Below are 16,660 nucleotides of genomic sequence, written 5' to 3'. Positions count from 1 at the left end.
ACCATATTCAAATAGCTTTTATTACAGTGAATTGGTGTAATTCTTCTAATTTATTATTGTTAATCTCTTCATGTGCCTAATTTATTTTTTTTCAATGTTTCTTTATTTTTGAGAGAGAGAGAGAGAGACAGTGTAAGCAGGGGAGGGGCAGAGAGAGAGGAAGACACAGAATGTGAAGCAGGCTCCAGGCTCCGAGCTGTCAGCACAGAGCCCGACGCGGGGCTCGAACCCACCAACCGTGAGATCATGACCTGAGCCGAAGTCTGCCACTTAACCAACTGAGCCCCCCAGGTGCTTCTTAATGTGCCTAATTTATAAATTGAACTTAATCAGAGGGATGTATGTATAGGAAAAAACAGTATATATGGGGCTTAGTACTGTCCGCAGTTTCAGGCATCCACTGGGGGTCGTGGAATGTATCCTCCGCAGATAAGGGGAATGATTATACTACTGAGAAGGTTCTAGAAGCCAGCAGTTGTAATGGAATTCAGTTGGCAAGACAACTTTCTCCTCAATCTTCCGGATCCTTCCTATCCTTCATGTTAATACAATGGCTGAAGAGCTAAAGTATAACGATCTAGTTCCAATCTTTACCCTTCAAAGACTTACAGAAAACACTGGGCATTTATTTATTTACTTACTAAAGTATATTTACTTAAAAAAAAAAAAAGGAGGACACTGCTTCGTTACACGTGATTGCATCACTCTTGGTCACTGGGAAAGGAATGTCACCCTTCCTAAGTTTCTTGTCACAGGACCACGCATGGCCAGGTGGGTGCACCTACGTACAGTTCTGTGCTGCAAAGAAACCTTGATCAGTGTTTGCCTTCGCCTTTTATTTCTCCCTGACCCTTTCGTGACATACGTACCAGATTCCGCCCAGACAGGACTTCTAACAAAGCCATTAGGATTTTGCCATCTTGGATATCAATGAATAAATCTTTAACTTCTAGGGGTGGGTCGCACTGTGGAAGAAGGGGGGGAGGAAGCTGATTAGTGACCCGTATAATCCCCAAAACTGTTCCCAAGCTTCAATTCTCCCCCAAGGGAAGACGTCCGGACCCCCAGATCTGTCTGCGGGCAGCCCCTGGGGGCGAGAGGGTGCCGGCAAATCAAGGAGGAGACTCAGCACCAGAGCGCAGCTCAAACAAGTGACCTGGAGGGCGTTGGGACCCTGAGATCTGAGACCCCCCCCCCCAAGTGCCATTGTATCCACGCTTCTCTTTAAGGGGAGAAAGAAATGGCATGTCTTGATGACAGGCCTCCAAAGAATAAAATAATGCCAGTAGGACTCACGTGAAATTACCTGGTGTAAGCCCTTCGCTTTAGATTTGGGGACACTGAGGCTCAAAGAGGCTAGGTGACATGCCCAGTGTTTGGTCAAATCGGCTCTTTGTACAGTCAGTCCTGTGTCTTCATCGGGACTCACTGGCTGCGGACAGGCGGTGCCCGGATCCCCACCACGATGGCATGACCCTGGGTCAGTGACCCTCTGGGCCTCGGTACAGACGTCAGCAGGGCTCCCCCTCCCTCGCCCCCCCATCTCCGATACTGCTTCGTCTCTGTATGTGCATCTTCCTGAGGTGCCAGCTGACGCCTCAAGATTCAGTCTAACTCCAGAGGTGGTGGGACCCTCGGCAGAGGAAGCCAGGAAGGTCGCTAGCGTGTGTGACTCAGCTGGGGGCAGTGGGGGCCGGGTTGACAGACTGCTGGTCTCCCGAGTGGCTGGACGGCTGGGGGGGGGGGACCCTTCGTCCCCACCAAATGTGTAGGCCTGTTCAGAAGTCAAAGGTTGGGAGGCTGATTTATCTGTAGATGTTCTTGTCTATTTATATGTTTAGATACAAAAATAATACATTCTTACCGATCAAACTAACTAAAATCATACTAAAAAGTTAATCAGCATTTTTCTTTTAATTTTAGAGATAGAGGTGGGGGGAGAGGGTCAGAGGAGAGAGAGAGAGAGAGGGAGAGAGAGAGAATCTTAAGCAGGCTCCACGCTCAGCACAGAGCCCAACACGTGGCTGGGTCCCATGACCCTGGGATCATGACCTGAGCTGAAATCAAGAGTGGGACGCTCAATCGACTGAGCCACCCAGGAGCCCCTTAAAAAGTTCATCAGCATTCTGAATGCCACTGTCTCTGTTCCTCCACAAAACTGGCTTCTTAAGGAAACCAATGTTATCTCAGGACGAACTTCTTACCTGCTCCACTGAGAAGCAAGGGAGTCAGACATACCTGAGTTCAAGTCTAGGATCTACCCTCAACAGGGACTCGGGCATCTTCCTGACCCTCCCTGGGCCTTAGAGGCCTGTTCTGCAAGATCTCAGAGCACAGGGGCTAAAATGAAACGAGATCCTGTAGGGACACTGCCTGGCACAACTCCTGCCTTCCCAGATGAATGAGTCAGGAGAACCAGCTTGTTAAGTGGCTTCTTTCCTGCAGAGTCTCGGGGTGTTCTCTGCAGTGAGGCATTTCATCCAGGGGGTGCATGTCTCAGGGCTGTAAGTGGGAAAAAGGAGATGATCCTTGGCTGGAACCCTTCCACAGGGAACGGCCCTGAATCTCCCTCTCTCCACCCCACTGGCTTCTCTTTCTGGGTTTACCGGGTTCGCCCAAGTTCCGGCCTCTCGCTGGGGGCAGAGGCAACTGTGCTCACATGAACTGGAGCGTGAAGGGGGCCTGGGTGGGAAAAGCCGGAGAGGTCCACTGTCTAGGGGAACTGGCACCATACTGTGTCCACCAAGAGTCTGGCTGGACGTGTGGCCCGGAGCTCCCGGGGCTGTCTGGAACTTGCCGGTCAGGCGCTCCAGCACCGGGATTTGCAAATGTGTTTCCCGGAACCCTAGGCTTTACTGGAGCAGCTTCAGGGTCCCCTGTGGGGACCGAGGGGTGCCGAGAAAGAGTCTGACCCGCTGCACCCCCTTCGATCAGAGAGGCTCCGTTCTTACTGGCCTTTCTTTAGGGTTCCAAGTAACACTTTGCTTGAAGAACGGTTTCTGTTGACTGAACCAGCTTGATAATACCTCCTTCAATGCAGTATGTTTAGAACTTACTGTACAGAATCTCAGGGAACGGGGGTTCCAGAAATGTGTATTTTTTTAATGTTTATTTAATTTTTGAGAGAGAGTGAGAGAGAGAGAGAGAGTGAGAGCAGGGGAGGGGCAGAGAGAGAGGGAGACACAGAATCCGAAGCAGGCTCCAGGCTCCGAGCTGTCAGCACAGAGCCCGACACAGGGCTCGAACTCATGAACCGCGAGATCATGACCTGAGCCGAAGTCGGACGCTCAACCGACTGAGCCACCCAGGCGCCCCAGAAATGTGTATTTTTAATAAGCCCCACCCCCAGCGTGATTCTCTGTTTCCCTTTTGGTAGTGGGGTTTTTGGCAACATTAGAACAGCTGGGCAGGGCCCTCGCTCTCTGTGCTCCTGGGTACATGAATGAGGTGTTCACACAGGAGACACGATCTCTGTAACCGGCCAGAGACCCAGGGGTGAGGGAAGTCTCAGAAACATGGAGGAGTTTTGGTCTGGGCACCTTTTCCCTCCGGGAAGGCCTCCTTCCCGTGACAGCTTTGGAGAATTCCTGTTTTTGTTTTTTGTTTTTTTATTTTAAATTAAAAAAAATTTTTTTATTAAGGAAGGTGGCATTTCCTTACCCCTTATACGAGCCCCTTGACCCCCAGTTTGTCCAAATACAGGGCGATTCCTCCCACAGGTGCACAGAAGAGGGATTTGCTTCAAGGGCAACAGCGACTTTGAACCAAGAGGCAAATTATTTTCTTTGCAAACTCCCACAGATCCTTGGGCACATTCCACACGGAACATGACGGCGTCGGGTTACGGAGACTCTCACGAAAATGTTATTCCTGCTAATGCGAGGCAGAAAACGTGACGCCCGAACAGAACACCCCCTGATAGATGGACTAACAAAATTTCCAGTTACCAGCCCCGGCCGTGGCCAAGCCTTGCTTTTGAGTTGAATCTGGAGGGTAATTTCCACTGACAGTGTCTGTAAGAGCCTCGGCGGCAGCAAATGGGGCCTTGGCCAGAGTCCATCCTGCGAGATGGCAGAAGGAGAAATTGAATCTGTTCCAGCGAAAACACTGCTCGGGCCCCAAACGTTCCACGGGCTTCATGAGATCGGTATGGCCGAGTAAACAGCACCCCCAGGGCTTTCTTCATGATCTAACTCCTTCGGTAAATTAAGGAATTTTTCCAGAAGCCCAAGACTCAGTAAATATTTCTAACGGCCTTCAAATTGCAGTTAAACCCAAGTCCCCGAGGGGTTCCCGGGTTTCCTTTACATGAAAGGTTGGCCTTGAAAGTCTCAAGGTTGGAAACATGGCTGTTAATTTTGCCCTGTTTATTAGGCATCGGTTTCAGGTGCTATCTGATTTATCCTCAGAGCGGGGCTACCCACCTGCCCCGGAAAAGGGACAGGAGCGTGGCCACGGAGGCAATCCCCGATAGGAGGATGCTCACAGAGGCTCGCCGAGGGTGGTGAGTGAGTGCGTGGGTATTTGGGGCCTTACCCGCTGTCCTTTTCTGTATTTATTTTTCAATAAGAAAGAAAGAAAGAGAGAAAAAAAGAAAGAAAGAAAGAAAGAAAAAGAGAAAGAAAGAAAGAAAGAAAGAGAGAAAGAAAGAAAGAAAGAGAAAGAAAGAAAGAAAAAGAGAAAGAAAGAAAGAAAGAAAGAAAAAAGAAAGAAAGAAAGAAAAAGAGAAAGAAAGAAAGAAAGAAAGAAAGAAAGAAAGAAAGAAAGAAAAAGAAGTATGCCATAGCCACACTCCATCCGCCAGGAGGAATTTCCAGCTATCCTGACGCACATCAGGCATTAATTTAGGAGTTCGGCGAACTCAGATCGGGGGAACGGTTTTCCTTTTTTTCCAAAAATAACACTTCGCTTTATGAGCACTGCCGAAAATGTACCAATAGTCAAAACAACTGGCAAATGATTTACGGTGCTTCATCCCAAGGAGGTCGGGAGTCCTCCTGGGTCAAGGGGAGCCCATCGTCTAGGTGCCGAGTAGAGGTGTGGGTGGTCAAGGGCTGCTCGGGAAATATTACGGGTCTAAAGGCAAACTACACGAATTAGAATTTTGGTCAAGCGCCGCGCTTCCGAGAAACCACCGTTCTTTTCTCGGGGATCTAATCATTTCAGCGATTTCCTCCATGAACTTTTCTTTGGGGTTAACTCCACGGGCAGTCAATACTTGCTCTCGTACCTTTCAGGTGGAGAGAAGAAAATCCATCCGCCTAACCTCACTGAGAACGCTACCAGCTCTACAAGGAGATGAGGCGACGGGGCTGCGTCTATTTGGAGAAGCAGATCGTGGAATTTAAGAAGAAATGACAGGAGTGAAATGAATCCTGATAAATCAGCTGTCTTATGAAGAGAAAAAGAATCTCTCCTTCCCCAGCCGGGGGATGAGGGTTGTCATGGGGATAGAAGGAGATGTGTGCTGCACTAAGCGGGGTGCCTGATGCACCAAACGGGGCAGGTCACACTGTTGATCGAAAGCAACATTATGTGATTAACCAGGGGATCTGGCTTTGTTACAAGGTGTCGAGTCCTTGCATACATCAATCCGGATACCTACAAATGGCTCTGGCTGAGAATCCCCTGCCATCCCCCTAGTACGGGAAGCCCAGCCCTGTCCCCACCCCAGTCCCTGTGTCCAGGAAAGCCCTTGGGGTGTTCAGTAATAAATGTCTTCTAACATTTGTTCATTGATTCCTATTTAAAGAGAGACCCTCTCCTTCCCCAACTGGGCTGACAACCCCATGATGGCAGAACCACGTTCCCAGCACTGAGCTTGACACTTGGTGGTTAAAGGTACTCAAGCAGACGTTTCAACGAAACGGGCGCAGAAAACGACAGCGGGAAATACAGAGCCACCCTTTCCCCCCCTCCCCGCACTACGGGGCTGTGCGCTCGGTCGCGGATGAATCTGTCACTTAACAAAAACCCACGCGCCCCGCTTACCTTCTCTAGATGGAGATTTACCCATCGAGTAAAGGTTCTCTTCTGCACATTTTCCCTCTCAACTGAAAACAAAGAAAAGCCATTAGCTGGGTATAAAGAACTGTGTGCAAAACGCTTGAAACCCTGCTCATCCCCAGCCCAACCCACGGCATCTTCACTAGAATAAATAACCATGAATTCAGGGGCGCCTGGGTGGCTCAGTCAATCATCTGACTTCGGCTCAGGTCTCGATCTCACGGTTTGTGAGTTCGAGCCCCGCCTTGGGCTCTGTGCTGACGGCTCGGAGCCTGGAGCCTGCTTCTTCGGATTCTGTGGCTCCCTCTCTCTCTCTCTCTCTCTCTGCCCCTTCCCTGCTCACATTCCGTCTGTTCTGTCTGTCTGCCTCTCTCTCAAAAATAAACATTCAAACAATGGTTTTTAAATAGCCATGAATTCAGACACACGGAACAAAACTGTCACACAATTAGTAAGGTTACTCCCATTTTACAGATTAAGAAACGGAGGATTAAATAGCTTAAATACAGCCAAGTTGGGACCCGGACCTGGATTCTGTGTGTGGCATTGGCCGGCTGGCTGCCTAGGACCCGGACCCTGGGTAAGGGGGGCTAGCGCCTAGGTCTGGGTGCTCGGCCGGACACAGAAGCAGCCTCCGCAGCCCAGCTGCTAGGCCACTCTGGAAGCTTCCTTGAAATGTCTGAGCCAGATGACTCCTGAATCACTCAGCTCTGGATTTCAACATTTTGGAAGAACGCGTCGCATGTGCTTAAAACCATTTCACGTTTCTTTAGCAATAAGAAAATGGGAGGCAATTTATCTCCCAGGGGAGAAAAAGGGCTACGGTTTTCTGTAATGGCTATGGTTCTTTTTTCCTCTCGGCCTCATTATTAGGTAGATAGCGGTGCCCATAAATCAAATTTTAATATTGTGCCTTTCAATCTTTTTAATTGAAGATCCAGCAGACAGTACTTAGGCGCGTAACTGCTTTTCTCTCGTTTTTCCTCCTTTGCTGTAAGAAAAGGTCACTTAGCAAGTCGGTGTAAGAACTCAAGAGCTAATCCCAGTAAACTGTGTTTCGTGGGTAGAAGAGGAAGAAGGGAAAAGAGGTGGGTAGAAACGGGGTTGCGGGGGGGGGGGGAGCATTTGCTGAGGGCCATGAGCTACAGAGTCTCGGAGCTTTCCAGAAGACTGGAGAGTGCCCTGACCCCAGCCCCACTTGAGACCTTTCTGCCTGTGTATCATTTTCTATGGCGTGGGTGTTCCAGAGCTTAGCGGCCGTCCCTCGGTTGATGGCACTTAGCTCTTTCCGCTTTCTCACTGTTACGGGCCGTGTTGCAGCCAGCACGATTGCACGAGTGCCCTGCTGCCTGGTTCTTTGTGCACAAGCAGACGAATCTGTCTCAGGCCTGACAGCTAAAAGCGGGGCTGCAGGGTCTTAGTGGTGGGCACATTTACAATTTTAATAGCTACTTCCAAATTGCCCTCCCCAAAGGCTGCCCCGGTGTATACTTTCACCCCCACCTGTCTTTAAACAAGTTTATGGGATTGTAAAGTATTTACACACACATTCAAACACTCAGGCTGGTTTCTCCATATGGCTTCAGGGAGAGCGAAGGACGTCCCCTGAAACAGAAGTGCATTCAGTGAAAGCCTGAGAGAACCTCGTTTGGACGGCTGGTTTAACTGTGTGGAAGGAAGTGGGTGTCTATCCATCCACCCACCCCATCTGTCTGTCCATCCATCCATCCAACCATGTATCCTTCCTTCCTTCCTTCCTTCCTTCCTTCCTTCCTTCCTTCCTTCCATGTATCCAGCCAGCCAGCCAACCATGTACCCATCCAACGTTCCTTCTTTCTTTTCTCCCTTCCATCCATCCATCCATCCATCCATCCTTCCTTCCTTTTCTTCCTTCCTTCAATCCATCCATCTATCCATCCAACCATGTATCCTTCCTTCCTTCCTTCCTTCCTTCAATCCATCCATCCATCCATCCTTCCTTCCTTCCTTCCTTCCTTCCTTTTTTTCTTCCATCCATCCATCCATCCATCCATCTATCCATCCAACCATGTATCGTTCCTTCCTTCCTTCAACCCATCCATCCATCCATCCATCCATCCATCCTTCCTTCCATTCTCCCAGCTGATACTTAGTCCATAACCATTACATGCCAGGAACTACACCAGACCCTGTGGGCAAAATCAGAGAATAAAAAAAAAAATGCTTGAATCTGTACTCCAAGAATTCACAGCCAAGTAGGAGAGAAAACATGGATGCTACAGGGCACATATGCAAGGAGAAATAAGAAATTTCCAGGGCTGATGGGGATGAGGGGAGGTGATTTCAGACCCCAGGGGGTACTCCTCTGGGGGTCCTATGAGGATCTCACGGTAGAAGTGGGACACGGAGGGGCTCCTGTAGGCAAGGGCAGTGTCCCAGCCCCGCCCTGGTCCACAGTCAACTTGTGGGAGGCCTCATTTCCATTCCAGCCATGGCCTGGGGGGCGGGGGGGTGGGAATCTGAGCACAGATTAGCTTCGACAGCAAAGCTGACCCACGGGAGGGGAACGTGATGACTGAAGATACCAGGGGACCGTGAAACTAAATCACAAATAACAGATGAGTCCCAAACTGAAATAGGGAATGGAGACCATAATTTCTGAACCTGAAACTGGGACACATCGCTCAATACACAGGGGAGAGAGAGACGGTGAGAATTTGGGTTGCCTCAGAACACCCAGCGGAGAGCCACACACACCACTAGCTGTGCGACCTTGGGCAAGTTCCTGACTTTCAAAATCCCTTTGCCTCAGTCTCCCCTCTACAGAAGGGGGAAAGCTGCGCCTTCCTCACGGGCATGCGGTGAAGATTCCAGGGCATCACCTCAAAAGGCAGCCCCGGTGGCTGATCTCACAGCCACACCGCAAGCCCTGGAATCGCAGTATTTTGTTCGGTGTCTCACCACAAAAGTCTGATCGTGACCTTCTCCATTTCGAAATGCCCACCCCCATCCTGCAGGCTCTTTCTACTTCTGGCCTGCCAAGACTCCGTAAACTTTATATAGTTTCCATAAATCCAGTGGCCCCTTTCTTTCCGCCGCACCTATCACGTTGTAAAGGTGTAGGGAACCATTTTTCTGGAAGGGTCTGGCCTTCTCACGGAGTGTTTGTGGGGCCCGGTGCGGGTTTGCTGGGCAACGGCGGGGCAGTAACAGGGTTGTAAAATCGCCATCACCGGGTCTGCCTGGCTGGCCGGGGCGCGTCCAAGTGCCCGGGCAGCGTGGAACGGGAGGAGCTGGCTGGACAGGGGCCCCGAGAGACAGAGACAGAGAGGAAGGCACAGCCTTCTGGCTCAAGGCCACCCTCCCAAATCCCCTCGTGTGACTCGGGCCCCTGCTTTACCAAGAACAGATAATTTCAAAATGTGACCTTCCTCCCTTCTCCAGGCCACCACTTGTGGCCAGCTCAGGACTTGGGAGCCACGGAGTGGGAGACGCTGACTTGGGAGTTAAAACAGATTCATTGACACCGCGCCCTTTTGTCCCTATGTCCACGCTTCCGCTAAACCTCTTTCCTAGGTAATATTTCCTCTATAATATTTCTGCCCTTCCCCACCCACGAGAAAGGGTTGATGGCTTATCTGTTTATAAACATATGCTCATGATAAAAAATTAAAACAAGACAGGGTAAAGAGACATGTCTAAAATCTGTTGAAATCACATTACACTCACAGATCACCACTATTGATATTTTACTGATTCCTTTTAGAACCACAAACACACACACACACACACACAGCTAAAGCACCAAGATATTCACATACACAATTCAGTATGATCAGCTAACGCCGTGGCATTTTTCGAAGTCTGGTCCACGGATCGCTAACATCACGAGGTTCTGGGGTGACAGTTAAAATGCTAATCCCTGGACCCTATCCAAGACCTGCTGACTCACGCTCTCTGGCCCCAAGGCCTGAGAACCTGCATTCAACCAGCTTGTGGGCGAGATACTGCACGCTTTGAAAACCTGGTCTTACTGGGAAGAGACAAGTGGCACAATTTCTTGGCCACCTTCAGGCAGGGTGGAGGATGTGACTGGCGTGCCACCTGGCGTAGGAGCAGGCGGCCTGGGGCCAGGTACACAAGCCCAACTGCAGACGAAAAAAGGGGGACACACATATGTCTCCCGGGCTTGCCTACCGGCAACGGGCAAGACAAACGTCATTTCTTTTTCCTTCGTTGTCCAAAGGGCTCTTCCCGATAGTGGCCTTTAGTCACTGAATTCATACAGTTTGGCGGGGGGGGGGTCTCTGACTCCCCTGCGAGATGAACCAGAACTGACGAGGAGGACTGCAGACCAGAATTCCTGCAGGGGACGCTCATTCTGTGACGTCCATTCAGGCAGGCCAGCTGGGAGCGCCACCCAGCCTGGCGAGAGGCGGGAGGCAGACGGACGGGCTGTGGCCTCGCCGCTCTCCTCCTCGGCCAGGCTGGTGGTCTCAGTGCCCCAAGGCCACCTCCAGGAAGTCCTCCGGCTTTCCAGCTGCCCTCGCCCCACTCCCCATGTTGGGAGCGCCTTGGAAAGGCTGGAGTGCCCCCAGCGGTGCTCAAGCAGAGGTGCCTCGGCCCCTGGGGACATCCGGTGGCATCTGGAGAATTTTTGACTGTCACGACCAAGCGGAAGGGTTCGGACCGGCATCTAGGTGGGTTGAGGCCAGGGATGCTGTTGAACGGCCCCCTACCACAATACAGATTTTTCCGGCCCAGGGTGTCAGCGGCACCAAGGGTGAGAAGCCCTGGAGGGCCTAAGGGACCACCCAGGCTGTTCCAGTGTCAGCCTTCCCTGCCGCAGAATACGGGGAAAAGCTTCAGCAAACGAGAGGTCTGCCAGTACCGTCCCCGAGTGCCTCCGTTTACCCATCTACACAGTGGGTCATAGTCCCCGCATCATGGGGTTGCGAGGGTCGGATGCACCTGAGCTGGCCTTACCCCGCCACGGAAGGGCCTCCCCGCGGTGCGGGGAGGGCACCATGCGTTAAAGCCATCCGGCAGGTCACCCGGCAGCGCGACAGGTGTGTGTCACGGCTCAGGGGCCAGACCTACCTGTCCTCACGGTTCGTGGCCCGCCACGGGCACAAGCGTGGCCCAGCAGATGGCTTTTCTTAACTCCTCACGGGGCCGGGCTCCTTTCGGGCGGGTCGGTGCTCGGGAGGCGGCAGCAAGGAAGGGGGGGCGGGGGTCACACACACAGGACTGGGACAGCGAGGTCATCCAGGGCAGGGGCTACGGCTGGTGGGTTCTGCCCGTCCCCAGTGGGAGGGGCGCTGAGGGCCAAGGCTTCACCCACCCATCTCCGTCCAGGAGGGAGGGTGGGGGCAGCCAGGGGGGTGGGAGGCCCGACACCTTCCCACCTCTGCTTCTGTTTTGTGCAGGGGCAAGGCCCCGGCCTGCACCGTTTGCCGTGAAGCGTGGCACTATACGGAGGCCATCTCAGCCCCGGGGGACAGCCACAGCCCCCGCCTGTGACGATCTCTAAGGGGTTCCTCCTCTGGCAAGCTCTTGCCCAACCCCCTGAGATGCTCACAGAGACTCTCCCACTCTTGCCAAACGCTCTTCTTCTCCGTGGCTCAGACCCTCTCTCATTCGAAGAGTCCTCCTCGGCCCCCTTCGGCCAGGCCACCCTCCTCCATCGGCTGGGGCTGGCCCCGGGGGTCTTTAAACAGAGATGGAGAGGCCGCTCCCTCCAGCTGGTCGCCAGGTGGACCGCCACCAGACCGTGCGAGGGCACCTCTGGCCCCACAGAAGCCGGCACCCAGGGAGGCCAGCGCCCGGGGAAGCCCCCACCGGCCCCTCCGGCCCCGGGGCTGCTGGACCTCCCCCCCCCCCGGGAACCCTCGGCCACCCCGTCTGGACGCCGTGTTTGCTCTTTTCCCGTCTTTCAACACCTCCCAGAAACACAACCTCATTACGTGGCCCCATGCTGGTTCACTTGAGACATAAAACTCAGAAACAAATTAAACGGCAATTTCTTTTTAAACAGGAGAGGGGCCAGGCTTCAGGAATACCAGGCCAACGTCCCTTTGGTTCCGACTCCTGGGGGCCACTTCCCCCCACCGGCTCTGGTGGTATTAAAGCCAAGGCCTCCATGTGGCTTGCACCAGCAGCGATTCTGCGTTTAATTTCCTTTGTTTTTCCTCCCCGCGTGTTTGCTCTGACCTGCGTCCCTTTTATCAAGACTCTGGTAATAAAATGCAAAACCCTCGCCGGGACCGGAGGCCGAGCGGCGCGAGACTTACTACAGACAAGCGTACAGAGAAGCGGCAGGCCAGAGCCACCAGAGCTCTGTCACCCTCTCTGTGACTCCCGTGCTGCCTGTTCTCCTCCGTCCCTCGTGCACGTCGCGGATGCGCCCGGGGGCATCGGGATGGAGCCCTGCTTGAGCCGCCCGTGCAGACTGGTGGTCTCCCCGGTATGTACCCGGGGAGACTCCAAGAAAGCTGCCAAGCGCATTCTAACCGGGGACTTAAATCCAATTCTCTCTCGGGTCCCAGAGGCCACCAATTAACATAGCACGTCCTGCCCCGCCGTGCCCTTGCTTCTCGGCTGCTCCAAAACCCATAACCCAGGGCTCCAAAGAACTAGTCCCAATTACACAGCAAATTAAGGTTTAAGCTATATATACATATATATTTAGGCTGGTGCCTGTAACAGAAATAAAAAAAAAAAAATAAACCCGCTCTAGTTTTCTCTGTGAGTGATTCTGTCTAACCTCAGTGCTAAATCTCAGTCCACTTTTATGATGACGGATGACGCCAGCCGGCCATAAAAACCCAAGCTTAGGAAAAGGGATTTTTAACATCCACCCAGATGGGAAGACCGGGTCGGCTGCCCCGACGTGTCCAGCTGAAATCGAGATGGGGATTTAAGTGGCACGGGACAGATCATTCCCATACCCATCCAGGGAGGCGATAATGATGACGATGCTCAGCCACGGACAATAAGACGTGGACCCCTGTCCTGACAGGTCCCACAAGGAAGGATGGAGAGAGGGAGAGGAGGAGGGAGGGAAGAAAAGAAGAAGGAAGGAAAGGCAGAAAAGTATTCTCTTCACCTACCGCGGAGGCTCACCGCATGGACCCTTGACACCGAGATCCTTGCGGGACTGAACTCTCCATCACGGACCACAAATGTTGGGGATGTTTTTTTACACCAGTGTTTTCGTGAAAGTGTTCTGCCTTCTGAATTCTCAGTAACTTCTAAAGCAGTGTTTTCTGGAGCACATTCTGTAGACTGCTAGTTCTCAAAGGCCTCTCTCCAAAGAGGAGTCCAATAAGTCTGAGAAATAGCGGTATAGTAAAAGCCCTGATAAGTCCTGCAATAAAGAGATCCCTTTATTTTGAAGATCACTGGAAGCCAGACCCCTTTCCTGTGTAAAATTAACCACGACTTCCTGTAGGAGCCTACTTCGGAAACACAGAGATGTTCATTAAGGGGGGATGTCTCCACCGGGTCCTGACGGCCAATGAATTAGGCGGCTACACGTCCTGTGACAGAGGCTATCATGTGTTTGCCAAACCCGGTTTCCTTCTCCTCTTGGGCACACAGCCAAACTACATTTCCCAGCCCCCCTGGCAGGTGGTGGGGGCCTCGCCACGGAGTCCCGGCCGACGGAAGGTAAGTGGGTCTGAGGTACGCCACTTTCAGACGAGGCCTGTACGATCCTCGGTGCTTTGTGCCCATCCCCACGGGGACAGTTCCAAGGACACAGAGGATGACGGAGTCACAAGAGGGAAGGAGACTGGACTCCTGAGCCTCCCCTTTGGGCAAGGTTCACCCAGCAGCGGCGCCCGATGATGAATATCACTGTTGGACCCCAGTGAGTCAGAAATACGCGGTCACTGAGCGAAGACACAGGCATCTTGGGGTTGTTGCTGGGGCAGCTGCCTACCCTAGTGGACGCTTGCCTTTTTGACATTTTTTTTTACGTTCTATCTATTTATTTTGAGAGAGACGGAGATGGTGTGAGTGGGGGAGAGGCAGAGAGACAGGGAGAGAGAGAAACCCAAGCAGCCTCCCCGCTGTCAGCGCAGAGCCCGATGTGGGGCTCGAACTCACACACCACGAGGTCATGACCTGAGCCGCAACCGAGAGGTGGATGCTTAACCGACTGAGTCACCCAGCTACCCCTAACATCTGTCTCGAGTGAGAACCAGGCTCCCCAGGAAGGAAGGGAAGAAGTCAACGCTAAGCCTCTTCCTGACACAGTGAGAATCACCAGATGTCCGCCGTTGAATTCTCCCGGCCACCTGCGGAGGTGGCCGAGGGCGCCGAGCCTCAGCCAGGACACGTGACTTGCCCCAGCCTTGGCGGTACAGCTGGGAGAAGACCCTAGCCCGGTCACCGTAAGCCAAAACTCTCCCCGTGGCACCGGGCTGGTCCAACCCCTTCAGAGCTAACATCTTACTGAAGGACCTTCATGAAGATTCTGTTTCATGCCCAGGTTGTCCAACTGAAGGATAAAGGCTGACCTGGTGTTTTATCCACAAAACAGGCCTCATAAGAATCAGCTCAACCTCTGGGTTCAGCTACTTATTCTTGACCTTAATTTGCATTTTTAAAATATTTTTTAACGTTTATATATTTTTGAGACAGAGAGAGAGTGAGGGAGGGGCAAACACAGAATCCGAAGCAGGCTCCCGGCTCTGAGCTGTCAGCACAGAGCCCTACATGAGGATCGAACCCACAGACCGTGAGATCACGGCCTAAGCAGAAGTCGGGCACTCAGCGGACTGAGCCACTCGGGTGTCCCTTAATTTGCATTTTTAAGCACATCTGTCTTCAACAAACCCCACACCTGACCTGACATACCAACGTTTTCAAGTACGAACAAAGGCAAACCCATTGCGAGAATCCCAAGTATCAGGGTGACCAGCTGTCCCGTTTCGCCGAGGGAGACTGAGGGGGTCCTGGGACGCGGTGCGTTCAGTGCTAAAAACTAGGGAAAGGCCCTGGCAAACCGGGACGAGTTGGTTATTCTGGCTGGTGGACACGGTTCTGCCTCCAGAAAGAGCAGGCCCCAAGGGGACAGCGGCCGGGAGGGCAGAAGGCACTGGGCTCCACATGGGAGACACAGACCGCGGAAGGCAAGGTGGTTAATATTTGCTTTAAATGCGAGGGATAAAGCAAACTGTGAAATTCCCATTTACAACTCTCGCCTGCCAACAAAAAGTGACACCAGTGCGACTTTAAATTCCTACCCTGAGCAAGAGACGTAGGGCTGGAAACCTGCGATGGGGGAAGGCAAGAGGTGTCAGGTTCTCCTCCAGCTGGAAGTGTCACCAACATTTCACGTTAATTAGCAGGAGAGAGGACCAGCTGCCTGGGCTGGGGCCCTGGGACCGAGCTGTGCCGAGGTGACAGTTATGAACGCTGTCACGAAACGCTGGTTCCTTTTGTTTTTTTAAAGTTTACTTATTTATTTTGGAAAGAGAGAGAGAGAGAGAGCAAGTGAGGAAGGGGTAGAAGAGAGAGGGAGAGAGAGAGAATCCCAAGCAGGCTCCGCACTGTCAGCGTACCGCCCGACGCAGGGCTCGAACCTACCAACCATGAGATCGTGACCTGAGCCGAAACCAGGAGTCAAACGCTTAGCGTACCGAGCCACCCAGGCGCCCCAACACGGGTTCCTTCTCGAGACGCGTTCGTTCGAAAACGGACAACAGTTACCTACCTACACGAGCCACCCTGATGCGTGTCCCCGTGTGCGTGCAGGCGTGCATGTGGACAGACTCGGCCCCTCACCGTAACGCGGCTCACCTCCAACCCTCTTCAGGCACATTTAGTCCCCGGGGTCACTGTAGGCATTTTATCATCAGAGGTCTCCCTCAGGCAATAGACAGGTGGCTCAGACCTAAGGGCTGCACTCTGACATTGAGGTCAAGGTTGGATCATTGTCCTTGGGTAGAAATCCTGGAGAATGGCAAATCCCAGTTCTATAATCTTAAAAAAAAACAACAAAAAAACAGAAAACAAAAACCCACTGAGACTAAACGTGTGATTCTCAACTTTGGCTGCAAAGGACAGTCACCTGGGGAAACTAAAATGTAGGGATGCCTGGGCTCCACTCCAGACTAATTGAATCCAAACCCCTGGGGGCGGGGCCCAGGCATCTGCATTTTTTAAAGCTCCCCAGGTGATGCTGACACTGAGCCAGGGCCGAGAGTCACCGCTCTTGACCAGGAGTTGGCAATTTTTCCCGTCAAGGGCCAGACGGTAAACGTTTTAGACTCCGCAGGCCACATGGTCTCCAGCGACTTGTCAACTCTGCGGTCCTGGTGGGAAAGCAGCCAAGACAATACGTAAATGGGCATGGCTGTGTTCCAATAAAACTTTATTTATATGAACAGGCAGTGGGCTGCGGTCGGCCAAGCCCTGCTCTAGACTGCAAAGGCTCCACCGCCCGATTTAAGCGGCCGTCCTACGACTTCCTGGTGGCCGGACCTCATAGCCCAACTCTTAAAATTCACTTTGGGGCTTCAGGAGCCGTGGTGGGGTGGGGGTGGGGGTGGCAGGCATGTGGGAAATGAAAGAAGCAGACAAGTTGAGTGTGTTAAGCATCAACTTTGGCTCAGGTCATGTTCTCACGGTTCGTGAGTTCGAGCCCCGTGTCGGGCTCTGTGCT

At 52.5% G+C, this 16,660-nt stretch overlaps 1 protein-coding gene across 1 annotated transcript in view; it reads right to left on the bottom strand.

Annotated features, from left to right (window-relative positions):
- CLMN (calmin) overlaps positions 1 to 16,660 on the bottom strand; it is a 110,380-nt gene that overhangs the window by 30,701 nt on the left and 63,019 nt on the right. Inside the window, exons 2-3 of the mRNA XM_047079791.1 lie at positions 5,992 to 6,053; positions 870 to 965 (exon numbers count right to left, since the gene is read on the bottom strand). Of these exons, the coding sequence (XP_046935747.1) occupies positions 870 to 965; positions 5,992 to 6,053 (158 nt within the window). The remainder of the gene's footprint in view (positions 1 to 869; positions 966 to 5,991; positions 6,054 to 16,660) is intronic.

Source organism: Lynx rufus, unplaced genomic scaffold (genome assembly GCF_022079265.1).
Source record: "Lynx rufus isolate CCGP_SWC_20201006 ecotype Redwood Valley unplaced genomic scaffold, mLynRuf1.p SCAF_17, whole genome shotgun sequence".
In the NCBI taxonomy this organism is placed as follows: domain Eukaryota; kingdom Metazoa; phylum Chordata; class Mammalia; order Carnivora; family Felidae; genus Lynx; species Lynx rufus.
Note: the sequence above shows the minus strand (reverse complement) of the source record. Positions and strands in the feature narration are given on the sequence as shown.